The sequence below is a fragment of the Brienomyrus brachyistius genome, chromosome 10 (assembly GCF_023856365.1).
Source record: "Brienomyrus brachyistius isolate T26 chromosome 10, BBRACH_0.4, whole genome shotgun sequence".
NCBI lineage: Eukaryota > Metazoa > Chordata > Actinopteri > Osteoglossiformes > Mormyridae > Brienomyrus > Brienomyrus brachyistius.
The window spans coordinates 26843655-26870688 of NC_064542.1; the positions used below are offsets into that span (position 1 = coordinate 26843655).

The window sequence follows — 27034 nt, forward strand, 5'->3', positions numbered from 1 at the left end:
CAGCCATTTCGATTAGGTTTATACAGTAGCCCCAGGACCACTCTTGTAATGGAGCTGTGGTTAAATCATGTACAGACGCAGGGGTATGTAAATTTTGGTAAAGTTTTATTATTATCGACGGGTTGCTGTCTATTAATCCAAATGTCGCGCAGTGAAATAATATTCCAGACGTCTTCGGTAGCTATGGACTGTAGATAGACCACCAACTTCGATAGACTATCATCCAGCTCAGTCTGTTATTACCTAGTTAGCTAATCTCTCTGTGTTGTGCTTAGAACGATCTGTCAGAAGCCCGCTGTTTTTAAAGCACGCCTTTAATTAGATATAAATTATTTTCTTAAGTACGTTGGCATTGGTGGCGTGGAATATTTTAACATCTCCTATTTAAAATGAGAAAAACCGAAGAGGTAACTATTTTAGCGCTACCTAAGTATGCTTAACATGGCGGGCGGGGGTCGTAAAAATGGAGTTTTTTTTTTTAACGGGGCGGGCACAAAAGGACAGCATATTCTGCTGTATAACTATCCAAATAAGTTACACACTAACTAAGGGCAAATGTCCGCGTCGAAACAACGAACGTTAACCTTAATTCGTTTAATGTAGCCTAAACCAAGCTGAAAAAAACTGAAGGCTTGGGAATAAACTGACGTTCTGAGTTGCGCTTGTCCTTCAACCGTGAAGTTAGCGGCCGAGCCCTATGGGGAAGCTGGCGACCACCGCCGGGCGGTTGCATAATCTTGTTAGGAGGCTCGCTTGAACAAAAATGGCCTGTGTGTGTGAGTGTCGTTCTTGTGCATGGCTGGGAATTTCGACGTACTGCGCATGCGAAATAATTCCCGTTTACCCACATGGAATGTCCTGCCTGGAACCCTCACAAGTACCAAGCGAGTATACCTTTGCATGCTTGCCTCTGATGCTTTATAAAGACTGCGCGGGTGCGAAACCGTTAATTCTTTTTGATGATGTGTAATGAACTGTAACTGTATACTCGTGACACATTCATGTATCTTTGCTTTAATAAACACCAAATTAACTCCTAATGGACCTACACGTTTCTTTTGTTTGATGTAAAGCTATGTTTTAAATGCAAGGACTATAAGACTTAATTGTTGAGTGAAGGATGTGTACTAATGATATTTGTAGCCTAGAATTTATGTTCTGCCTATATATTCACAAACTCATTCACACACAGTCTTACCTGGTCCTGGGAAGTTAATATGCAAGTGTAACTGGTTTCCTAAACTTTTGTAATCTCTTATTTCATATTAATAATATGGAGACTGCTTGGTTATGATTTGAAGACACAGTGACAGATAGTTAATCATAAAAGTTAAGGCTTTAAATTAGAAAATGATTCTTGGGCCCAGATCGGGGGGTGGGGGGTCATTGCAACTGTTGGCTACTCTGTCTTTACCCTAATTTATGGTTTTACAACCTTGAGCATGCTTACGGTTTTGACTAGTAACATTCTCAGCCTCCGAAGGGGTGCAATAGACCATCTTCATACCAGTCTACAAGGTCGCTTATGTCTGTAAACATCTCTCTGGCATGCAAAGGAATTATGCTCTGTCCAGATGGCTACTTGGTGATCATGCTAATGTTCTCGCTCTCATATGCTGATGTGTGGTTTAGAGTTTTGCGTCACATGATGTAGCAAGGACACACATGTGTGGGAGGAGGAATGTGGAGTTCACTTGGAATGACTCTTCCCCCCCGTTTGAGCCTTCCAACGGACTGTTTCAAGACTTACAGTGAATTATTTGACAGCATCCTGGTTGATTTCATAAGTTTGACTGTACACATTCCTTGACATTTGCTAGAAACTAGTTCAAAATAAGTGCCAACATTAAACACGTCAGAACAGATCTATGACGAATTATCTTGACTAGTTCACTGGACCTCCTGTTTCTGCATTTGTGTTAAAATCATAATTTATGTCCATGACTTTCTATCATGCATATTTGAGATGCTGTGTTAGTGCGTGCAAATATAAAATAATTTTCAATTGGCTCATATCAGAATTGTCATGCAAATGTAACAGTGGACGGATGCACCTGTAAATCATACATTTTGCTTCATACTTTAAAATGGGCCTCACCGCTTTAATTTCCCTGTTCGTTTTTAGCCTCTGTCTCCCTCTAGCGGAGAAGGAACATTACTACCTACTGTAATTAAGTTGCGCAACATTATTTTTCTGCATAGCTCCGCCTGGTGGTGCATGTAGGCTCATGCATGAGACGTGGAGCACACGCTCCTTATCGAAAGCTCTTAACTTTTCCCGTTGAAGTTTTAATTTTTCAGGGTTGTTTTGGCTGAACTGAATGTTACGTTACGCTTCCGAATAATGGGTACCTTTACTTGCTATTTATCTGAATAACTTTCATCACAACTTTCAGCTTGTTTATAATACCGGGCGTTTAACCACATTAGTAAGGCCTTCGTTGCCTTAGGTAAAGGCGTGGAAACTTTATTTTAATATTAACCGATGATTTAGCGCTTTGAGCAGCATTTAAATCCTTTTGCCATTATAATAGGAATCAAGATTAAAACTGGATGTTGTATTAATAACGCGTAAGTCTTGTTTCGTTAATGAAGTCACGAGTGAAGGGTTGCTTTTAATAGCCTGTCGCTCTGATCTTAGGGCAAACGCTGCTACGTATTTACAAGAAAATACCTAGATTTGCTTCTACAAGTACAACATATTTTAAAAGTCCGTTTTTACAATTTTAGATTAAATGAAAATTCAGAACGCGCTCAGTATATATAATCAAACAGCCAGACAACAACCACTGTTGCTTTAAGTCCAGCAACTTCTGTCTCATAAGAGTGCGTCATTCCTGTTTTATACATTTTAAATAATTTGATAAATTCACTGGGAAACTCCTATTTCACCTCTTTAATACTACTTTTGAAAGTCAGTGAAACGGACACGGGATCAGAAGTTTGCGCAGTGATATTTGACACAGTAAGGTGATCAGGTCATACGCGTTACTTTATCAGGGGACGAAGCACGGCCTCGAACCTTCCTGTAGCCAATCGGCTTCCAGGACCGGGATTAGCTGCATTACAAAGATAGATTTTTGGTTGGTCCTATGTGAAGTGCGTGGTACATTCATTTAATCCATATTAATCTTAATTGCCGTTTAAAAAGCGCTATTTAGCCTTCTTAAGAATTCAAAACACATTTGGAATCAGTCGCTGGTACGACATAGGGCCAGTTACATAATTCCTAAAATTATGTTGGGCTCCATATAAACATCACCATGTATATTTTTTTTTTACAAAACAAGCAATAGTCAAATTAATTCAAATGGAATGCTTGATATTGTATGTAATGTAGAAATGTGACAGTTGTCTCAGGTGTTCTTAGTTCACAAATTCAGGTAACAAAGTGCTAGTACTAAATACATTATTTGTAATAGGTTTTGAGAATTGTGTTTGATTGTTTTACATAATTAATGCATTGTCAAATCAGCATGAAATTTCGGCGAGGATTGTTGTAACTGTCAAAATGAAAGAGTTGATCTTTAGAGGAAGACAGCGGTATATATTTTTGTTTAATAAACTGAAAGACATGCTATGGGCCTTGGTGACTGCAGATTTTATAATGAAAGACAAGAGAGTACAATGAGAGCAGAAATTTGTCGGAGTAAGTGACCCGGAAGTGGTTCTTAGTCACTGAATATGACTCTACTGGCTTCACCCACCCCCACTTACTGTCTTCACAGACACAAACTACAGCAACCCCTCCCGACGAAGGGTGCACTGCAACATGCAATGTAGGAAACCTCTTGGCCATTCTTGAGTAATTTCAGTGTTTTATTTTATTTTCTATTAAATGATATTTTTAAAAAGTGTTTGTCCAAGACTCGTGTTACCCTCCAGGCACGACCTGCTTTGTTGAATGTTTTGCTGCTGGGTCCAGGTTTGTTTAGAAATGCAGTGCCTGTGTCCGGTAGCCATGTCAGCTTCTCGAATTCGAGGAGATAAGTGGAAGTATGACTATGAAGCAGATGAATCCATCATTGATCCAACACTTCATGGTGTATGAATATAGACAACAGCATGTAGAGTAATTAGCCTGATGGCCAAGGGCTTTGTGGAGTTAGCTTTTTAAATCTGAGGTTGACCCCACTGCCTGCCGTTCTGCAGTACGAACGGCTGACCGCAGGAACTGTTGAGTCAGACGTCGTCTGAGAGACGTCTCCTGTCCTTGTACCGCGCTTCCGGAAAGGAGGTTCTATTTGATATAGTCACAGGTCACATGGGTATTCAGGAAGGACACGGTTTACCAGCCTTTGGCTCTCAAGCTGACCTACGTGCATTTCGGACGGTTCTGAGTTGTGCCAGTGGGCTCGAGTTGTGCAACAGACTTGCCAGTTCAGTGAGAACTCTGGCTGCGTGATGCCTCAAGAAAGAATGTTCATCCAGATCATCACGGAAAGTGTGCCTGTGCTTCTCTCGCTTCTCCAGATACAGCCCTGGATGAATCCCAAGGCAAAACAAGAGAAAGAAGTGCAGCTGGTAGAGTTGCCGTTTCATGATACAGAAGCAGATGCTCAGGTGTGTCTGTCTGTGTTTAGATGTGACGTCGTCGGCCGGTGCACACAAAGCGGCTTAGAGACGGAAAAGAATGGGAGATGTGTCGACCCAGGGGGAGCTGTTCCCTGTCGATGTCAGTGTTTGCCTGACTCGGAGTGCGTGTGTTTGTGAGACTGAGTGCGAGAAAGCGAGAGAGACCGGGGGGGTGGGGTGGGGGGGCTGTATTGAAAAAGGGAGGGTGAGGGAGAGAGACTACCCGAAAGAGAACCTGGAGCAAAGCATGAACAGCATAGGGGAGGCAGAAGGGACTCCATTTTGGCTAGAAAATTCCGGATTGTTCTTAAACCGTCCGCTAGACAGACTGACAGAAGGTAAGGGGTAAGGGGCAGACAGCCGGGTAGGGGCGTTCGCTCTGGTGCCAGTGCTGCATTCTTACCACGGGTGTGATACGTAGGCGCCTGTAGCGGGGCCTAAGCGACCGGCCTGGCAGGGTGTTTGCACGCGCGGGTGTTTTGATTTGCTGCCGGCAAGTTCGCCTGTTTCACGGCGTCGGGAACGTGCGTGTGCAGGGCGGCCGTCGAGCGCTTCTGTGTACGTGTGCTGAGAGGGGAGCTGTGTCCTCTGCAGGTATTTCATCGTGAGGGTTAAGGGTAACTGCTGCTCAGCTGCTTGACAGCCTAGGAAGGAACCGTCAGAATATTTGTCTTTATTTATGGCTTCATAATTAGGGGCATTTCAGCATCAGTGAGTCAGTGACAAGATCTTAACCTTATCCTGTTCCCATTCTTAATATAACCTTCACCTTTCAACTCTGACCTGACTCTGATTCCAAGGTTTTTAAAAGTAGGTTTACTCATCGTGCCTGTAAGATGGTTTGACTTCAAGTTGGGGAGGTAGGTTAGATTGTATCACTGCTAAAGATTGGCCTGGTCTCGTTTAGGTTCTATAGGAGAATGGGAAAGCAATCCACACAATTTATGGTCCCTCAGGATGAGAGTCACTTGGCATAGCAGAAACGTAGATGCTCAACACAGAAATTATGTTGTATGAATACATGAAACCAGATAGTCACCTTTGTATCATGGACACAATAATCCATATAATTTTATGCATGACTTTTTAAAATTGGTTCTTGGGTTAGCCCATGTTTTTACGGTGAATTATTGAATTAAAAACCACATAAAACCCTTTAGAACCAGAGTAATCAATTTAGTGTAATTTTATGGAGTATATCTTCTGGGAAATGTTTTGTCTTTTTTTATATATGACAATGATACACTTGTTTTAAAACACGGTCAGGTAAGTCATTCACGAGGAAATACTCGTGAAAGCTGGGGAGTGATCTCGCACGCAGGCAGAGGCCAAGTCTGCGGTCATCTGTCAGGACGGAATGGAATGCTGTCGCACAGATATCCTCGACATCCGTAGACTGCGTGCCGGCATGTACAAACAGTGTGAAATAAATAAGAGCGTGAGAGTATTTATGGGAGACGTCAGCTGAACGCAAGAACATTCGGGGCGGAAAGAGTCCTGGTTTCCTCAGGGGAGGCAGGAGTACATCCTGTTCTGATGGTGTTAGTTTTGTTGACATCGCCGTGCAGTTCTTCGCAACAGGAAGCTCTTATCAAGTGTCTTGGTCTGTGGGCTGTGTTTTATACCTCTCCTCTTATACCCAAATGTTTTCCCTTTTTAAATACTATTCGGCAGCTGTGATTATTTTTTGAATTTCGTTCAAAATCATCATCTAGGAATATGATATAAACACAAACACTTGTTGCTATTTCAGCCTCATGCTGCCCAAAATATCAACTCCTTTCTTTTTGAGACCTTAGTTAGAATATCCATATATTTTTAATTCCCCAGATTATTTTGGCATCCTCCTCCATACCTAATTGATATGCATTTAAACCGAACGCAGGTCTGAGCCAATAGATGTTGTTTTTGAGCTCGTCATGGGTAGAAATTCGAGGCATGTTTTCCGGGTCTGTGATCGCTAGGAGCGCATGTGATCTTGGGTATGCGTGCAGCCGCGTCTGAGTGTGCATGTGTGCGTGTTGGTATCACTTCACACGTTTCCACTTTTTCATTTATATGTTATTTCTGTGTGTGTGTCTGTGTGCGTGTGTGTGTGACCTGACTCCCCCTCCCTCCCTCCATCCATCCCCTGCTTAAAATGCCCGTCATGCCCCAGACACTTTGCCAGGGAGCCCCCCTGCCTGTACGTCCTGCCTCGCCCTGTCCCGCAGGCTCAGGCGGTTGCGTAAATAAATACGCGGGCCGGTAAATCAGACCGTGAACAGACGGGATCTGGGCGGGAACAGAAGCATGGCTCTTTTTTCCGGCGGCCCGGTCCCTGGCGGCACTAGAGCCGAGGTCGGCCTGGAGCCCCCGAGGGCAGCGTGCGATTGGCCGCCGGTCAGCGGCCAGCGAGCCACTGATCGATGCTCAGCCGAAGCAGATGGGTTGAAACGATTTTCTTTTTTGTGTTTTTCCCTTTTTACCGGGTCTGGCCCCGAGAGGCAGGATGTCCAGAGGGACAGACGAATGCAGACAAAGCGGACCCCCATTGTCCCCGCATTGTGGAGACTCAACACCTCCTTCTGGAAAAACCCAGGCGCTAAATTAATTGCGCCTCTTTCCAGGCCTCCGTTGCAATCGGCTTAGTATTAATCTGTGCTCCTCTGTCCGAGCCAAGTCTGGACCGAGAAGTGCCACGGAGTTCCCCCTGCCCCCGAGTTCCCCCCGCCCCGAGTCCCCGCCTGCTCCCTCTTTGTCTGCCAGCTGCTGGCTGCCCCCCCCTCACAGGCCACGCCTCCCTCTCTGGCTGGCCTCCTCCGCCTCTTCCTCAGGTCTCCCAGTCGCTCAGTCGACCTTTCCCCTCGCTTTTCTTCTCTCTCCCTCCCTTGTTTCTGCTGGCACTCTGCCACCATCTCTGACCATCTGCCTCTCCCTCTTTCTTTTTATCTCTCTTTCCCCTTTATCTCTCGCTTTTTCCCCCTCTCCTGACGTCAGTGCCGTCGTTGCCCTTTCCCTCTCGCTCTCTTTTCCTCCGCCTATTTTAAGGCCCCTCCCATTTCGCGCCGCCCGCCCCTCCGCATCTGTGCCCCTCGCCCTCTGTCCTGCCCGACCCGCTCTCATCCCGCCTTCCACTCTTTCTTCCTCTGTCACGCTCAGCTTGCTGTCAGGCGCAAACTGGAGTAGGGCTCTATTTAAAGAGAAATTGGCGGGGTGGGGGGGGGCAGTTTGACAGCGCGCTGGGAACCGCGCGGCACAGGAACAGGAAATATGAAGCTCAATCAGCGTCGTGTCGTGGACGGAAACAAACACAGGAGCACACAGGCTCACTCCCCCCCTTCCTATTACGGTGCAGACGGCCCCCTCCTAACTACTGAACACCAGCAAAACAACCCTGCCCCTTATCAGACAATTACCACCACCCCTCCCTCCCAGCTCTCCTGCATGGAACACAAACACAACAACCCCCCCCCCACCAGTTGGTACAGCATGCCTGAGTAGCTGCTGGGAGATGAAGCTGCTAATTAATTTGATTTAGCCGTTCTTTCCCTGGCAGCGGAAAAATTGCCCCCCCCCCCCATCAGGCACCCCTCCCTGTTGATTTTCCACCCAGCTCTTCCAGTCTCTCCTGGCCTCTTGCTCCGCTCCCCCCAGCCCCCTTCTCCTTCCCCGATTTCGCCTCCCGCGTGATCGCTGTGCCCCCACTACCTGCTCCACTTCCCCCTGTTCGGATCCCTGAGCCGCTTGCTGCCCATTTGCCTTGTCACATCTCCGACGCTCCCGCCCTGCCCCCCCCCCACTCCATCCCTCGGCTTGTCCGTGACACGGTGCCTCTCCACCGTCACGTCGGTGTCACGTCGCTCCTGAGGCATTTCTGCCGCGAGGGGAATTCGGGGGGGCCGCTTTTGCCAAAACGTACCACAGACCCGCTGCTCAAGAGCATTTCATCCATCAGCATTACTTCTAATATTGGAATTATTGATAAACAGCAGCGGTTAAGTGGACCCTGCGTGGTCAGACTGGGGTACGAGACCCAGCTGCTCGGGTGACTCGTATAAATAATGTAACGGGTCTCATAAGGCCTGGGGATCTGCTTGCGTGCGTGTGCGAGTGAGCAAGTGAGCGTCTGTGTGTGTGTGTGTGTGAGTGTGAGTGTGTGTGTGTGTGTGTGTGTGTGTGTGTGTGTGTGTGTGTGTGTGTGTGTGTGTGTGTGTGTGTGTGTGTGTGCGTGCGTGCGTGTGTGTGTGTGTGTGTGTGTGTGTGCGTGTGTCTGTGTGTCTGTGTGTGTGTGGATCATGTATATATTATATCATGGGGACCAAATGTCCCGGAAGCGTGATAAAAACATGTTATGTTGACATTGTGGGGACCATTATCCCAATCCCCACAAAGGGAAACTCAATTTTATAAAAATCTATGATTGTAATCAAAATACTAGAAATGTCAAAAGTCTATTTTGTTTGGTTACTTATGGTTAAGGTTAGGGCTGGGTGGGGGTTAAGGTTGTCATTGTTGAGGTTAGGGATTTTCCGATAGAAATTAACGGCTGGTCCCCACAGAGATATTAATATAAAGGTGTGTGTGTGTGTGTGTGTGTGTGTGTGTGTGTGTGTGTGTGTGTGTGTGTGTGTGTGTGTGTGTGTGTGTGTGTGTGTGTGTGTGCGCGCGCGCGCGCGCGCGCGCTGGGTAACATGCTTGAGGTGCTCTGTTCTAAATTTGAATAGTAGCTTTGCTAATATCAGAATTATTCCCTGCAACAGATATGATCTTTAATGAAAAACGTCATCTTTTACATGAAACTAATTTTCAATGTAAAGGATACATGTTATTTTTTTAATGTAGATATAAATTTTCCTCTGTGTTGTAGTCAGTTACAGTAGTTAAATAACATTTTCCAACGTTATTATGTCTAACATATTTACAGCACAAGAGCGAAAAGGGGACAACAAAAGTATTTAGTAAATATGTTTTTTTTTTCCATGCTGGACAATATTTTATAATTTTGACATTCTAATCTTGTATTTCTTGTCACAGGTGGCTGAAGACCAAACCTCACTGAAATTCATTAAACCTTTAAGTTGAGCTCAGAAATAAATATATTTAACAACAAATTAACCAATGCTAAAAATATATTAGAGTGCTTATCAATGATTTTGTCATTTTTGAAGAAGCCAGTGACACAGAATGTATCATATGACCATTATATGACAGGATAAACATTTTAAGGATGTTATTTGGTTACATTTTCAAGTATCTGACATAACAGGCTGCCATAATGAGTAAATGTTTTCTTTCTCTTAATGAGTCATTTATTTTAAAAGATAGATTTAACCAATAAGGTAATGCTCTTTTTGACAGATTTAATTTGTTAAGGAAATATTAGAGGATTGATTACAGATGCTGACAAAATTATAATGAAAGGCTGCCTGAATTGATGTAAAGCGAGGAACCGGTTACATTTGTTCAGTAAAATTCATTGTTTGACTATAATTTTGACATGCATTTTAAAAGGTTTTGAAGCGGCATGAAAAATAATCATTGAAGTTTAAATGTCTGCATTTAAATTTAACATTTATCATTTATAAGTCAAATCACATCTGACATGTTTTACTGTAGCGTTTTGACAGCAATTCATCAGACTGACACAGCTCAAAAAAGGAGATTGTCGCGTCAACAGAAAAAAAACAAATTCTATTGCATAAACCGTAACTATGACGACAAGCATGATATCATGATATCAATCTTGCGGTTTAATTTTATTGCTGTTTTTTTTAGATTGCTTTTTCTTAAAGCTTTTTTTTTTCCCCTTTAGTCTGACTGTGATTTTATGTCACACATTTAGTCACAGCTTGTGACCAAAATAAACAGTGTTAGTGTGTGAACATGCATGAATCGTTTTTTTTTTTTTGTTTTTCGTTTGGCCCTTTGTCGCTCGGAGGTCGGTGTTAGGTCACAGTGGCCGAAGTCTCGTCTGCCGTCAGTGTGGGGAAAGCTGTTACGCTAACGCTGCCACCTCCAAGGAGGGCCGGTCGGGCTGCTACTGCGTACTCCCCCCTTCTTTCACAAAGGTTATTACGTGGGCCAGCCCCCAGCCCCCCTTCCCGCACTGGCTATGGCAAGTGATGAGTCACCCCACTGAATCAGACCATCTATCCATTTTAGGTGATGACTCCTCAACCAATCGGTGCCATGATGATCTGGACCCCAGGGAATCCTGGGGTGTCAGACTAAGGGGCGCCAGGTATAGTCTTCTTGAAAGCCATAAGGCCTAGATGTAGGAAAGCACATGGGAGAAGTGTGGGTCATGGGGCTGGGGTTTGTCACATAGTATGTCCAGGAGCATGGAAGACTGTGCCTGTGATCGGAAGGTTGTTGGTTAGAGTCGGGAGAGTGATTTTATTGCTGGGCCCTTAAGCAGGGACCTTATCCCTCAATTGCTCCACTGATTGTCTAACTTCCTTCGTTCCTTCGGAAAAAAGTATTTGCTAATAAGAAAGTGAATGGGGAAGTATATGTTACAGTAGGGGTTGGGCTACCTGATCCGTGGAGGGCCAGTGTGGGGGCGGGTTTTTGGCATGGCATCTCGATCAGCCAATAACAGAGGGTCCCCAGGACTGGAGTTGAGAATCGCTGCTTTATTATTGGCTGATTGAGAGGTGATCCCAAAAACCCGCACCGGCTCCGGCTCTCCGTGGAACAGGATCCACACCCCTGTGTTACAGGACAAGTGCACAGAGCATGAGACCCTGCAGCAAGACCTAAGATGAGGCCTAAGTGAATCAGGTCAACTTCCATAGCGATCATTCTCCTTTTGGCCATCGGAGATCAGCTGTAAATAGACTGATCTTAAGTTTTATGGGGTTTTTTTTATGTAGAGACGATAGTCTCATGGTCAAAGCATGATCAAACATGGCGGCCCATCCATCCTCATAATCGCTTAATCCTAACTGGGGTCACCAGTCCCTATCCTGAGAACAACTGGCACAGACAGGAACCAACCCCAGCACCAACAAACCACACGGCACACAGGGGCAGCTTAGAATCACCAATCAACCTAAAGCAGACACTTTTGGAAGGTGGGAAGAGGGCAGAGCCCCCGGTGGAAACCCAGGTGAAGATGCGAACTCCACACCGAAGGGTCCTGCACTCAACCTGAGCAGCAAACCCAGGATTTTCTTGCTACGAGGCAGCAGTGATAACCAGTGCAGTGCGCCACTGCATCACCCAGCGTAGCTGCCGAATTTTATAAAAAGATCGTTAGTTTCATTCTCACTGGTGTTGGAATTGAATATGTAAAAGTGACTTGTTAGTTTACGGCCTGTGTATGTCCTTGTGGTGTGAGGCCTCAGGCTGGCCTGGAAACATCAGAACCGGAGGGGTACCGTGAACATATGTGAGACGGGATTGAGACTGCATGACTTAACGTAACGCAATGTGGGAAACGCGGTTATTTTAGAGCAGACAGCCAGGGCTGAAGTGAAACCGCTTTTCCCCGAAAGTGCTGGTCAGGAGGTGACAGCGCCTACTTGCCCGCTCATGTCAGCCCTCCGCTGAGTGTCATCAGAGACGCCCCGCCGACATGCACCGGCGAGCCGCTGCGTCTGTAAAGGTGGATCGCAGGCAGATATATTATATGCACCGGGGCAGGAGTGGGTTTAGCGCATAGCTGTCGGTTCAGGATGCCGAGGCCACGGGTGTCTTGCCCGGCCGGCTCACGCACATGGGTTCACCCATGGGATGTCCCCCCCCCCCCCCCCCCCCCTACCCCTGATGAGGGGGAGAAAAAAAAAAAGGTGAGAGTGGGGGGAAAAAACGGCCACGAAGTTCTTCTAAAAGCTGGAGAGGTCATAGGAACAACACCCAATCCAAACGCAGTTCCCATGGAGACAAGTGCGCGGGTATACAAAGAGAAAGGGCAGGAGGGAGGGGCTGGTGGTAGATGGGGGGGGGGGGAGGGATAGTCAACACGCAAAAGAGAACAGAGGGAAGTGTGAGGCAGAGGGTTCCAGAAAATTCCACCAACCATTCCCTTTACCGTATTCTCTTCACACTATTCCCTCTTCTCCCATTTGCCGACTCTCCCTCGCCGCCCCCCCCGACCCCCATGTCCCTCTCGTGTGTCCCAGTGTCTTCCTGACCCAGATCCTCCATCCCATTTCCAAGTTCATAGCTTGTCCCCCCACAGTTCCCTCTTGGGGCTGGTTTGGGGACTGTGTGTGTGCGTGTGTGTGTGTGTGTCAGGGGTGGGGGGATCATCGCAGGCCAGGGGTACAGACTGGGGTGGGCGGGGTTCCAGGACGGCGGTGAAACAGGTGTCCGCTCCAGGTATTGCACTTGCAGGGTGGGGGGCTGCCCTCAGCGCTGCTGTGGCGACTCTCACATACAGGAAGCAGTTACTTAGTCATGCTCAACTTCTGCGGCCACAAGTCGCCGCAAACTGCCGCTGGTTTTACGGAAGCAATAAAGGAGGTGAATCGAAACTGCGGCATGTTCCGCACCACTTTACAGCCCTCCTTTAATCTCGCTGCCTCGTTTCAACAACTTTGCTCATTTAGGGAGACACGCATCCGTTCAGACTATTGTCTGCACCCCCCCAGCCCCCCACCCCCCCCAGCTCGGGCTTTTTTGTTGGCATGGCTCCTGTTTGTTTTCAGCCATTTTGGGGACTGGCAGTGCTTGTAACAAACTGCTTAAATGGCGTCCTCTCGCTCGCTCTCTCTCCGTCTCTCTCTCTCACTCTCCCTCAGTTTCCCTCTCTCTCGCTCTCCCTCGCTCGCTCGCTCCCTCACTGCTCCCCTCTATCTCTGAGCTTTGTGTATATAAAGTGGTGCCTGTGGATGTCGCCATCCGCTGGGGACAGCACTCCGAAATGCGAAAGATGGCCGGAATCGAGGGAAAAGGGTGACGGAGGGAAGAGGAGGAACAAGAGCGGGCAAAAAAAAAAGACCTCTATCTGGAGAGACAGAAAGCAAAAACAGAGAATCATGTGTCAGAGGCAGCGCTGAAGTGAGAGAGAGAGAGAGAGAGAGAGAGCGGACGGACGAAGGACCAAGCGAGAGAGAGAGAGAGCGCGTCACCGCGAGAGCCGATCTTGCCCTCCGTCTTTACACACTGCTGCCTGTGTGTGTGTGTGCGTCGTCTCTCCTGCACGCACACACACACACAGACACACACACAGACACACACAGTCACACGCACACACTCTCCCTCTCTCTCTGACACACACACACACACACACAGAACGAGGGAGAGGGAGCGTGAGAGAGAGAGAGAGAACACATCGCAGCAGACATGCAGCAGCGGGCCTTTGAGGTATGTTTTCTTGTTGTGTGATTACCTAGCGGAGAAAGAGAGGGAGGAGAGGAATACGACACCTGATTCATTGCTCTCTCGTCTTTTCTGACTGTTTTTTCTACCCCTCAATCGCTCCACTGTTGTTGTTGTTTATTTTTTTTTTTTGTTTTGTACGGAAGGAGAGCACTTCAAATGTTTTTTTTTTCTCTCCCTCCCTCCCTCCTTGTCGTATGTGCGCATCTGTGTGTTGCAAGTGAATGCGTGTGCGGCGTTAGAGAGGGCCTGTCTCCTCTGTCCTTCTACCGTCTCGCCGGAACAACACGCAGGGCTTTTTTCAGGAGCGATGACTCGTTTAGCGATTGTGATGGGGGCAGATAAAAGGCAACTTCCCATTTAAAAAAAAAAAAATGGAGAAAAGGAGCGTAGGGTAGAGCGACACTGAGAGGCTTGCAGCTCCGGCACCGGGGGTAGAGCGGGCATCGCGGAAGGAAGGAAGGACAGGACTCTGGCTTTGGGATTTTTTTGGTTTTTATCTTTTTGTTTTTTTTGTTTTTAATGAGGCCTTGTCTCTTTGCTACGGTTTGATTTCCATCCACTTGGTGACAAAATAACAAAGCGAGTTGTGTGTAACGCGCCCGTTTGCGCGTCCCGGAGGATACGGGAGCTGCGTAGATCCGCTCGTTCCCGGGTCTCTAGCTTCCCCTGACTCTTTTGCCTCGTCATTAGAATGAACTCTTCTCCTTTTCGCCTTTTGGAACTGAGCGTTTTTGCGAAAACTAGGAGGGAACATTGACGTCATAGTTGTGTTGTTATATCCCTAAACCCCCCCCCGCCCCCCCGCACCCACCCCTCACCACCACCAGCCCCCCCAAACCCGTCCCCAAAACAACGAGAAAAAAAAGTAGGTCTGCCAAATATTTCCACATTCCTCGTCGTCGGTCCCGCTGTAGCTTTGCTTTTATGCTTCGTTTTATAAGTGAAAAAAACTGGCCTGTAAAGCCCACGGGGGCGATGGGGTCAGAGGTCAGCGATCAGGGATCCCACTTGCTAAATGTCGTCACACATTTTTCTCTTATCGGTTCTGCCTTTAAACGCAAACAGGCTGCATTTTTTTTTAACCCGCAGTGGCCGCTAACGTCAGCGAGCAGACCGCGGTGTGGAATTCACGTGCCCAGGCCCGTCCGCGAGGGCACAGCGTGTCACGCAAACGGTCAGCCCCAACAGGCCCGACCATAACTTTGTGGTCACAGGTGCGTTGTGGGAAACGTTCCCCATTCGTTTTTTGACCCACCGGTGCACAGCATCGTCAGGCGACGCCGAAAATAGTCTGTCGATCCCCTGAATGTTTCACCGAAGACTAAAGCTTTTCCTTGAGCTCCCTTAAAGCTGGAAAAAAAAAAACATCCAAAAAAGGGGGGAGACTCAAAGTGCTTTGGATTGCCCTCCCCACACCTCCATGCAGGCTGGTGATCAAAAACCCCATCGGAAAAAATCAAGGAATTAAAGAAAACAACTTCCTGCGATTGGGTTACAGTGGCAGAATTAGGGGAATTATTTGGCGTTTTGAACTCTGACAGAGCGTGGAAAGTGCTGCGTCTCGGGGGGGGGCCAGGCAGGCGGGCGAGATGGCGGGGGCAGGGTGGTGTGCTAAATCGCCACGGTAGCGTGGCCTGCGCACAGGAAGGCGTCCTGACATGCTGTGCAGAATCTGAAAGACAAGGAAACCATGAAATCTGTACAAGGAAGAGTTGTGTTTGAAATAAACTGTCCCCCCTCCTCTTCTCCCCCCACCTGACCCCCTATTCCCCTTCATTGGCTTTGCACTGTCTTTTGGCCGAAGGTTGTGCAGAATGCAGACCCTTTAACGACAGACACCCTCACCCCCCCCGCAGTTGCCCACACGGACGCCGGTCGCTACATGCGATTCCCTGTCTCCTATTAGTCCTGGGGGGCAGGGGAACACACCAGCTGGTCACTCCTGATCGTGCAGCTAACTTTTACGCCCTGGTCGCATATCCGACTGCCAAGGCGCCATGCGCCGCAGCCAGCTCGCAGCCCTGCTGACACTTTTGCGGCCTCTGCTTCTTGCACTTTGTTGTTTCTCATGTCGTTTATTTCCATTTTGCTGCGCCGGTTTTCTCTAAGCCGTGTGCTGTTGTCATCGTCGCCGCCACCATCCTGTGGTTTCATAGGCTGTTATAACCAAACAGACTTTGACCGCATTTATTGCAATTTTTTGGTATATAATAATCGCAGCAGTACTTTTTTTAACGACGGACAGCTGAACGGTCTTTTTCTAAGGTGGTAATGTGGAAAATGCCGGTGTGGGGGGGGGGGGCTTTAAAAACAGCGCATCGACGCCATTTGAAGTGAGGAGCTGGCCCAGATAAGGCAGTAAACGCACCCATGGAGAAGTCCCGAAAACGCAGGGGACTCTCAGTGCCATGCGAGGCCAGATGTGGCCTGGATTGCATCACGAAGCTTGCAGTCGGATGGACGGGCACTGGCATCACCCGTTTAGTGCCCTGCCACCCCTCACCGCCCCCCCCCGCCCGCCGACAATCGCACCAGATTTATCGCAGCAAACTGAACTTGGGAATCCAGCTCTGGCTGGCCAGTAAGAGCCGCTGCTCCAATGGTGGGTGAGTGTTTGGAGTGGTGACCCAGGAGAACGTAGGGGCCAGAGCAGGGTGGCTGGGGGTGTGTTGGTGGGGGGTGAGGGGGGGGGGGGGGATCAGTCGACCCTCTGCGAAGGGGGAGGGGACTGCATGCCGAGCCCCTGTCACGCTTGGCCGGTCTGTTTTGTGGTGAGGCAGTGTGCGTCACTCGGAGATGGAGAGAGAGAGAGCGAGCGAGCGAGCGAGGGGGCGGTGGATGTGCGTGTCAGCTCAAACGTCGCCTGAAATCGTGACTTAGTCTCATCTTGTTTGTCTGCCCGTCTCTTCATTTGTATCTTAATTTAAAACAGGGTTTCCGGCGTGTTCTGCGGATGGCCTGCGGGTGCTGTTCCGCCTCTCGTGCTTTGCACACGTATGCCCCTCCGCCAGAGGACAGCCGTCCTGCCGCTTCGCATCTGACTCTGTCACCTGGGCCTGCGTGCCCCTCTCCGCGCTGTATGTTCTCTTGTTCCTGCCTGCCATTAAATATGGCCGTCCCTGCAAGGAGCACGCCCGCCTGTCTGGACCGCTCCTTCCTGCTGGCGCTTGGCTCTGCAGTGTGTCGCCGCGTAGCTGCGCAGCACCGGAGCGCGGACGCAGGGCGCCTGTTGGCGGGTCCCGCCTTGTGTGCTCCTGGGCTCGGCCTCGGTCTCTCCCCACCTCTCCCTCCTTTCCTCTCTGCAATAACAGTGCTGACCTAGTTTCTGTCGGTTAAGGGCTGCTTGTGGAATTTTACAGGGGCCTGCCTGGCTGGGCCGGCAGGACCGAAGCGCTGGAGGAGAGCCTCCTTTTTTTCGTCTGCCGCATGGTTACGTCCCAACTGTCGTCCTGACTCGCAGATTGTCACTGCGTAGGCCCAGCAGATTAAAAAGAACACACACACACACACACACACACACACGCCACAAAGAAAACCTCCGGCAGTAACACAAGGCGGCCCCGTTCGTACAATATGGCCGCAAAACGCGCCTTTCTGCTGTCTAGGCGGAATTAATATTGCAAAGGGCAGCGGCTCTCCGCCTTCCCCAGCAGAGCTGCGACAGATCAGGCCGGATGCAGCAAGCTGAAAAAAAACTAACCCCCCCCATCTGCCCAGCCCCCGATCGCCCGTAACAACGAAGCCTGCGGCCCCCAGCGAAAGGTCGCTAGTGACTACGACGGGAAAGGAGCAGCCCGCCATGAAAATGACCCCTCCCTCGCCTTCAGCCGCCTGCTTGTCACGGGTCTATTTTAAGTTCAGCGGCCATGTGTCACTCAGTGCGCTATTTAGGGGAATCTTGATTAGCTCGCGATTGCTTTCTGTTAGGCGACGGTGTCGCTACGCCACACTGGATCCGATCGCTGGGATACCGCCGAAGGTCCCTGTGTCAGAACTGGGAATCTACCAGAGCTCATTTTTCCCCAAATCCCCCAGCCCCCTCAGCCCACCCCAGACCCTCTTCAAACTCCCATCCTCTGCAAAAAAGGAAATAGTCCTCGCCATGTTTTTAAAGGACGATTTAAAATGATCTGAGGTTAATAGTCAGTTCGAGTTAAGCTAAGCCCTGTTTTTTGAGCATCATTGAAATCCTCTGTAATCGCAGCCACAGTATTAAAGGGGAATTCAAGGAATCATGCGTCAGTTTGTCTTTCAGTGGCTTTTTTTTGTACCTTCAGCCCTGGTGACCTAAGGAAGATGAGCACGCAGTTCTAGGATGTTTTGGGATGTTTTTTATAGCACATTGCACATACATTTGCTTGCCTGGATCACTGGGATGTTATTACAGACTGGCTGTGATTGGACTGGAAAGAGTGGAGTTGGAGCTTAAAACTGGACTTACACTTGTTTCCGAGCCTCTGATATCCCCCCCACCCATTGTGACACAATGTCATATGGTGACCGGCTAATTAAATAGTGCTTTGTTGAGACAGATTGCCGTATTTCACAGCAACACTCTTTTGGCTGGGACATTTTTTTTCCTTTTATTTAGACTGTATATGGTGTTGCATTATTTATTGACCCCCCTTCTCTCCGTCCCGTTCTCTTTGCTAGGTTTTGGCGCGAGGTCATGGTGTCCCGGACAGAAGTCTGGGACCCTTTCCACGCGGGCACGCTCTTGTCACAGCTGAATGAACAGCGGCTGGCCGGCCCCACCCCGTTCTGTGACATCACGCTCATCGCCGCCAACGACACCAAGTTCTCCGCACACAAGAGCGTACTAGCTGCTTGCAGTCCCTACTACCAACAGCTGCTGTCACCTTCTGCTCTGACACCTCCACCTCCCCCTCACCCCGTGGGTAGCCTCGGGAAGGACAGGGTGCTTGAGTTACCTCACCTTCAGCCGAAGGTACTGTCTGACCTACTGGACTACATCTACACCTCTCGCGTCTCCCAGCGTTGCGCCAAGGGGACCAAGCGACTCTCTGAAGCAGGTCGTAGCCTGGGTGTGCCTTTCCTGGCTGGGCTAGTAGTGGGGGAGTCAAATCAGATGAAAAGCAAAAGCGGACTGGGCAAAATCAACGGGATGGAGGAAACGGACAAGGCGGATGCCACCAAGAGTTCAAGAACGCCCCACTGTTTCCCCCTTGGCACGGTTTTCCCCAGCCTTGTACCAAAAAAGCACTGCACCTCCTCCCACTCGCCGTCCTCCTCCCCAGCCTACATGACCAGTTCTGAGGAGTCCCAGTGGAAGATGGCCGCCTCCGTGGACAGCCAGCTGCATCGCCTCCACAAAAGGCCCGAGAGCTCCCCGTCCCCCACCTCGTCGTCTCCCATCGACCTCACTGCACCTGCCAGGAAGGATTCACGATCCTCGCCGGCCTCTTCCATGACCAGCGCTTCTCCACAATTCCAGAGCCTTCCTCCAACGCCCCACCCCGGACAGCTGCTGGTCTATCCAAAGAAGGGGATGGGTGACAGCTTCCCTGCAGGCGTAGACTCTGAGCGCTCTACCGCAGAGACAGCGCAGATTCTGTTCAACATGAGCACTGCAGCCTTCCAGGGCCATAGGCCCGCTGAGCCAGAGCAGTGTCCAAGTGAGAAACAGGGAAGACCGGTTAGCCCGTCCATAGGATCAGGCCTTCCTCAGCCTGACCCTGTGCCACAATCCCCTTCTCCTCCTCCCATGCCTCCTGGCTCCGACCAGACAGCGCCAAAGCCCGAGCTGCTGTGTGGGGTCTGCCACCGTCTATTCAGCTCCGCTTCGTCCCTCACCGTCCACATGAGGCTGCACCGGGGAGGGCGGGCGCTCAGCTGTCGGCACTGTGGCAAAGCCTTCATCCACAACAAGAGGCTCCAGTCCCATGAGGCCGTCTGCAGACAGGCTCCTCCCATCCTACCCGTTCAGACAAAGCAAGAGCCGCTAGAAGAGGGGGAAGAGGAGGCAGCAGGAGGAGGAGAGACAGAGGAGCAGTCTGACCAAGGCCGCGTGGGGCCTGGACGACCGGTGAAGAAAGGACGGGGCTTCGTCGGGCGGCACCACCGTAGCTTTCCCCGGGTAGACCTACTCGCCGAGGAGGACCACTTTGTGAAAGTGGTGGATGGACACATCATTTACTTCTGTGCTGTCTGCGAGCGTTCCTACATGACACTCTCCAGCCTCAAGCGTCACTCCAATGTTCACTCCTGGCGGCGCAAGTACCCCTGCCGCTTCTGCGACAAGGTCTTCGCCCTGGCTGAATACCGCACCAAGCACGAGGTCTGGCATACCGGTGAGCGCCGTTACCAGTGCATCTTCTGCTGGGAGGCATTCGCCACCTATTATAACCTCAAGACACATCAGAAAGCCCTCCATGGTATCAGCCCTGGCCTCATCTCCAGCGAGAAGACGGCCAATGGTGGCTACAAGCAGAAGGCTAACGCTCTGAAGCTGTACCGCTTGCTGCCCATGCGATCCCAGAAGAGGCCTTACAAAACCTACAGTCAGACCCTTGCTGATAGCCTATTGTTGCCCCCTGACTCTGCTATGCCTCTGCCTTTGCCCCTGGACTGCAGTCTACCCACCTCCCTGGGTCCGGATGAGTTGCGCTCACTCATGGGAGATGACCATAGACAGGGCTTGCAGCCTGACCCCACCAACTTCCCGTTCAGACTAGGCTCTGGGGGTTTGGATCAAGGGGAAACCTCCAAGGTTTCCTCTGCTTCATTGGATAAGCCCGTAAGCGCGGCCGAGGATGAGACATCCAAGGAAGAGTCTGTGGGCAGCAGCAGCAACCTTGAATTGCCTAAGGGGAACTCAGGCTCCAAAGCGGCGGTCTCCTCTGTTATCACTTACGGACATCCTAAGCCTTCGGTCATTGTCCATGGCACAGCTGTCTCCTCCTCTGTCATCGTGCACAGCAACCAGATAACCTCCGGGGTTGGCACAAACTTCCACAACAGCTCCTCCCCAGAACCCGCCAATAGTCAGCTGTCCCCTAAGGCCACTCACCGACCCATGAAAAAGCATATGTTGAAAGAATACATCCAGGCACAGAAGCAGGGCTTGTGGGAGGAAGACGGCTCAACTACCGCAGAGAATCTCGGAAGCACAGAGGCGATCGATGAGGAAGAAAAGGGGAGGCACCCAAAGGGGCGCAAGGCACACAGCAAGAGCATAACATACATGGCTAAGCCGGCCTGCATGGCTGGCGTATCCGAGGTGAGGGGCGTCGCTCCTCTTTGTCAGATTACGGTGCGTATCGGGGAGGAAGCCATCGTCAAGAGAAGAATCTCCGAAACGGACCTCATGAGGGATACAAGCCCTCCCCCGTCCACTAAATCAAGAAAGACTGATCTTGTTCCACAGGATGCCGCCGAGCCCCAGCACGCACATCACCACCACCACCGGCACAGGCATCGCCCGCACCGCGACGCCAGCAAGCATCTGGAGGTGGAGACCAAGAAGAAAACCCCAAAACCCCCCAAATCCCCCAGCAAAGTCCGAGAGTACTACTTCCGTCAGGAGGTACGCGAGGAGGACAGTGACCAGGATACGGAGGATAACCTGTGGCGACCATATTACACCTACAAGCCTAAGCGCAAGACGCTTCATGTGCAGAGGGTGAAGAAGTCCTCCTGGCACCGCAAACTGCGATACAAGCGCTCTCTTAGACTGATGAAGAGAGCAGAAAAAATCATGGACCACAGCATCAAAGAGGAGGATGAGGAAAAGGATGATGAGGACGATGAGGATGAGGATGAGGATGATGAGGATGAGGAGGATGAGGAGGGGGTGGAGGACGAGGAGAATGAGGGAATGAGGAAGGAAGGAGTAGAGAACAGGCACTCTGTTGATATTACAAATGGCAGTCCGATATCCACTAATGAGCAGCAAGGTTGGGACACAAAAAATAAAAAGTCAGATTGTGGACTCAGCCCAGCTTTAAGCCCCGCCCAGGTCTTCCCAAAAGCATCCTGTCCTTCTCCAATCAGACAGGACAGGCACGAGCTGATGGGGCACTCACCCGAGTGTGGGACCTGTGGGCGGCGGTTTTCCACCACTCGCAAGAGGGACAAGCATGAGCTGACACACCTTCTGGAGTTTGTGTGTTTAATCTGTCGAGAAACCTTCTCATCCCAGGCCCGGCTGGAGAAGCACCAGAGGGTCCAGCACATTGCCCCTGAGCAGTCGTCCTCCGCATTGCAAAACCGGGACTTGGACCCAGAGATGGAGATAGAGAGGGTTGAGCAAGAAAAGGGCAGCCCGGGGCGCGCGGGCAGAAGGCCTTCTGTAAGGCACGTGTGTCCGCACTGCTCTAAGGTGTGCAAGACCGCCGCTGCACTGGGGCGCCATGCCAAACTCCATGAGTCAGGCAGTCCTGCTGCAGAGGAAGATTCCGAATGTGGGGCCCTTGCTCCAGAAAAGGAAATGCCACCACCGGGGACTACTGACTCGGACGTGAGGACAGAATATGCTCAGTCCATTCCAGTTATCAGCTACCCTGCATCAGTCTCACAGACAAATGGCAGCTCTGATGCCCAAGCAGCAAGTTCTGAGCATCCTGGAAAAGCAGAGGCAGCACCACAAAATCTGGGAAGCAGGGGCAGTTCAGAGCACAGGAACACTGGTCTAGCTACTGATCCAAACCCGAGTCCACGCGGTGAGCCTCCTCGCCCCGTCACTGGCCCATCGTCTAACCTTCAGAGTGTGTTGGTCCTCAAAGGAAAAGAACCCATAGATGCCACCCATTCTTTCAGAACACAGAGAGAGAGAAGCCCAGAAGGGAAGGACAGCCAGAGGAACAGCCCAGCCCAGAAAGACAAGAAATCTGACACTTCTCCAGACGTGGCGATGAAGCTGCAAGCTCGAATGGAATCTACTGCAGCAGCGCCTATAACGATGGCTGCTTGTGGGAGGGGTGGGGTGGTCTGCGCGGGTGCTGCAGATCAGGAGATCGAGAGCAATCTCGGCCGAGGGGTCAAGAGGTTACACGGCGAGATGGACGATTCCAGGGCGGCTCAGAATCTCAGGGCGGCAGCCCTGCCCAAAAGCCCGAATCCCGGCCAAGCACAGGACCTGACGATGCCGTCCGTCGTGATGAGAGAAAGGGAGCTAACTCAGCAGGCTAAGGCAAACACAGGTATGGACCAGAGGGAGGTGACCCTGCTGGTGCCTAAACAAGAGGTGGAGACTCCGGAGTATTCTGTTGCTCAGACCACTGTAACCAGCACCCCGCAGAAAGCCCTCAAGTCACCACGCTGCTCCCCGCATGCTACAGACCTCCTGGCACGAGCGCATTTGGAGGCCTCCCCGTCTCCGCGGGGGGTCCGCGCTTCCGAGAGGCCTCTGCTCCTGCAGCCTCCATTCTCATCCAGAGCCACCGATCGCCCGTCTGCACATGCCCTCCTACTTCCTCGAGCCCCCCCGCCGGAGACCAAGGCCGAGGAGGACACCTCTGTGGGCTCCCACGGAGAAGCTGGGTACCCTGTCCAGGAGTTCCCCCTGCCCCTCATTGTGCCTGGGGGCTGCCGTTCGAGTAAGAAACATGAAGACAACATCCTAGTGTCCTACCCCGCCAGCCCCATCCCTTTTGGCCCCCTGGGGAAGATGGTTGCCAATGGGGACCTGGCTAAACTGCCCTTTTACCCTGACCCATATCAGCTTCTGTATGGTCCACAGCTGCTTCCCTACCCTTACAGCCTAGCTGCTCTGCCCATGGCCCTGAACATGATGGCCCCGGGGGACAAGGTGGAGCCGTTACCCTTCCTGCCCGCCCTCTTAAACTACGGCGCCAACCCTTATGTGGGCGCAGTGCCGCACCCCCTGGTGGCCAATCCCAGCCACTACGGCAGCAGCAGCGGCAGTGGCAAGAAGAGGGACAGCAGCAACCCATAGGCCAGGGATGCTCAGAGGAGGAATATTTAAAAAGGCGGGTGGGCTTTCTCGGTGGGGGGGCGGGGGGGGGCTTCTTTTTCCTTTGTGACTGAATATACTTGCTCAGTCCCTGCCTCTCTTTTGTAAAGTAGTGATGAGACCTAGGCAATTTTAGAGGAGGAGTAAAAGAGGCGAGGCTTTGGAGGGGGAAGTTAAAAGGGGGTGGTTGGAGGGAGGGATAGGATGGAGGACCTCTCCCCCCACCCCCGGTTTATCTAGCACTTCCAGTACACCTCTCCCCTTTTATCCTTTCTTTCTGTGGTAGTACTAGTGCTCGATTAACTGTCCTCTCAGACTTGTTATAATATTAATAACTATAATATAACAATAATTACAGCTAACAGGGTGTGTGTTTTGCAAAAATTAGTTCCGTCTGCTTCCCTTTATAGTGACCGCAAAAAGAAAAACAAAAAAAAATCCAAAAAAATAAAAAAAAAAACCTCACTTGAGGCTGGTAAAGTTTTAGGAGAGAAAAGGATGAGAGGGCATCACTGCACACGGCGGAGGTCAGAGGGCAACTGGGGCGGCGTGTTCGGTGTGTGTGTGTGTGTGTGTGTGTGTGTGTGTGTGTGTGTGTGTGTGTGTGCCCCCCCAACTTCATTCCAAAACGCCACAGAAAAGGTAGCCCGACAGGGAGAGCCAGACAGATGTGTCATTTGCAGAGCATTGGCCTGCGCCGTCGGGGGTAGATGTACCTCTGCTTGGGGAGGGACGCTGGTTCGAGCTGAGGGTGAAGAGGTCCTCTGGTTTTACCTGTAGGGAGCTGCAGGTGCCCCCACCTTAACTTTTACTTATAAGCTGTTATATTCCAGACTTGCAGCCGCGTTAAGCCCTGAAGGCTTTGCAGGGGAGCAGCTGCTTGGGGTGAGCGCACAGCACACAGAGCAGGCACTGGTTCACGTACTTCCGACTCTCGTTACTCGTCTCATCTCTTCCTACGATTGAAAGGGAAAAAAAAAAATGAAAAGAAAAAAGGAGAGGAAGAAAGTGATTTACCCTGACTTCAGTGAGCTTTTCTTTCAGTCCCCCGCGCCTCTCCGGTGCACCCCCCCCCCCCCCCCAAAGACACGTTCTGTGTGTTGGGCCTGGGGAGCATGCGTGTGTGTGTCGCGTGTCTGTGTGTCTGTGAAGAGGGAGGGAGCGTGTGAGAGAGAGCGAGCGAGAGAGGGAAGAATTCAGTCTGAGCCTTGCGTTATTTCCTAGAGACACATTTGAAGGGGTTAGGGTGGTCTGCCTTCAGTCGCATTGCCGTAAGTAAGGACAGGATAATTGAAAAAAATATATATGAAACTCATCCCCCAAAATGAGCACAGGAATGGGGGCAGTTTCTCTCAAGTTGTGATATTTGTGTCAGTAACAGCTGGGGGGGGGCAGCGGATGGATACGCTTCTCCCATTTCTCCCAAAGTAGACGAGGGTTTGGTATCATCTGCTGCAGATCCCATCCCCAGCTGGGATGGGGCAGGGCAGGGGGGGGTGTGCAGAGCAGCCAATCACGGCGGACCTCCCGGGTCCCTCCTGGCCTCTCTTTCATGTGTATCTCCCTGTTTTTGTTTTTTGTTTTTTTTTTAATACACAACCTTCCGTTTGTTTTGCGGTTTTTTTTTTTCCTTGTTACCAGACAGAGAGTTCTGTAAAAAAGGGGTTTGCATACACAGAAAAAAAAAATGAATGTAATTTAGTCACAAGGTTGATGAAGTACAAAAAAGAAACAAAAAAAAACAATAACAACTAAAAGTAGATGGATTATGTTATCTGACTTGAATAATAATATGTTAAAGATCTACAGCCACTTTTGAATGGTCTGGTATATATACAGTAGTCCTGTAGGAACTTGTGTTGGGTTCTGTATTTACAAAGCATGAGCAAGACTTGCTTCTTTACAGTATCAACTCTGGTATGTCTTCACTTTCATTTGTATTAGTTACTACTCTCCCCTCCATCTTTTGATTCTTTTTTGGTCTACATCTATATTTCACCCCCCCTTCCCATATTTGCAAAATTTGAAACCAAAAACAAAACAAGGCTTCCATGTCTTCATGACCACAACGGGAGCTGTCCTTCTAAAACTCCACCCACTTTTTTTTCTCCCCCAGCACTTTACTCACCCCCCCCCTCCCCCAAACACCTTTTACGTTGCTGTGCCTGTACCAGGAGGTTAAGCCATAGCACTCGTATGGCTCGGGTGTGGTTACAAGCCTTTTGGTTCGTTAAAGAAAACAAAAAAAAAAAACGGTCAAAGGTCAAACAAATCTCCCCCGATCTGGCGAACTTTTGCACTGGTGTGACAATTTGCACCTGTTTTTTAAAAATTATTTCTAAAAAAACAAATTAAAAAACAGGACCTGTGTCTACAGCACATTACTACTGACTTTTTCTTGCATTTTTTTTTTGTTAACAAATCCTAAAGAAACTCAACGTATATTAATCGCACCTATAGTTATATTTGTATTTATAGTCGTTTATATCCGTGTTTTGAATAGCATTAAGAAAACCCTCAGAATGGCTTCATGTTATGGTGATGTGAATCGTGTGGACCTGTGATTATGTCTCCAGACCCGACCAGTTATGCTGTGTGTCCACACATTTCCCACGACGGCGACCTTCAGGGGGTTTTGCACGCACACGCCTGTTTGGCACTGTCTAGCTGATCGGGTGACTCGTGAGGCTGAGTGTTAGAACAGGAGCACCTGATATTCCTGTTTGTGGGGGGGGAGAAATTATGTTAAGGTAATTTTACCCTAAATCATGTGGCATTCCATTTCTGTGCTTAAGCATCGATGCTGACTTCAGAGGACTGTAAGAGGTTGATAAGCGAGCTCGGGTTTGACGCGACGTGCAACTTCTCGTCTCACGGGGAAGCTCGGAGGAGTCCAATCAGGCAGGGGAAGCTGGGAAATCTGCACCTACGTCATGCTCTGACACTGGTCCAAAGTCGTAGTGGAGGGAGGGAGGTAGAACAGGCCGGTTACGAATATGGGATAAAGTTCAGTTCTGCCACAGGTCTGACAAAGGCTTGTACCCACAAATGACCCTACCGATCCCACCCTCTGTCTTTTCATAATTTTACTTCATTCATTCCTCATTTTTTTTCCTGTTTTCTTCCTTCCCGCTACAATCAAACAAATAAAGTATTAACCTGATGACCCAGTCCGTTGTCTGTCGGTTGCTCAGCTCAGTTATAATGTCCCAT

General features: G+C 49.9%; 1 protein-coding gene across 2 annotated transcripts; it reads left to right on the forward strand.

Moving 5' to 3' along the window:
- The first annotated feature begins 4784 nt into the window (after positions 1-4784).
- Positions 4785-26991, forward strand: zbtb4 (zinc finger and BTB domain containing 4). Of its 2 annotated transcripts, none has more exons than XM_049027617.1 (2): positions 4785-4913; positions 18541-26991. In XM_049027617.1, the coding sequence occupies exon 2, from the start codon at positions 18557-18559 to the stop codon at positions 23801-23803; it is 5247 nt and encodes a 1748-aa protein (XP_048883574.1). In that variant the 5' UTR covers positions 4785-4913; positions 18541-18556; the 3' UTR covers positions 23804-26991. The 2 variants fall into 2 exon arrangements, with proteins under 2 accessions (XP_048883574.1, XP_048883573.1); XM_049027616.1 differs by lacking the exon at positions 4785-4913 and adding an exon at positions 13347-13869.
- Positions 26992-27034: the final 43 nt, after the last annotated feature.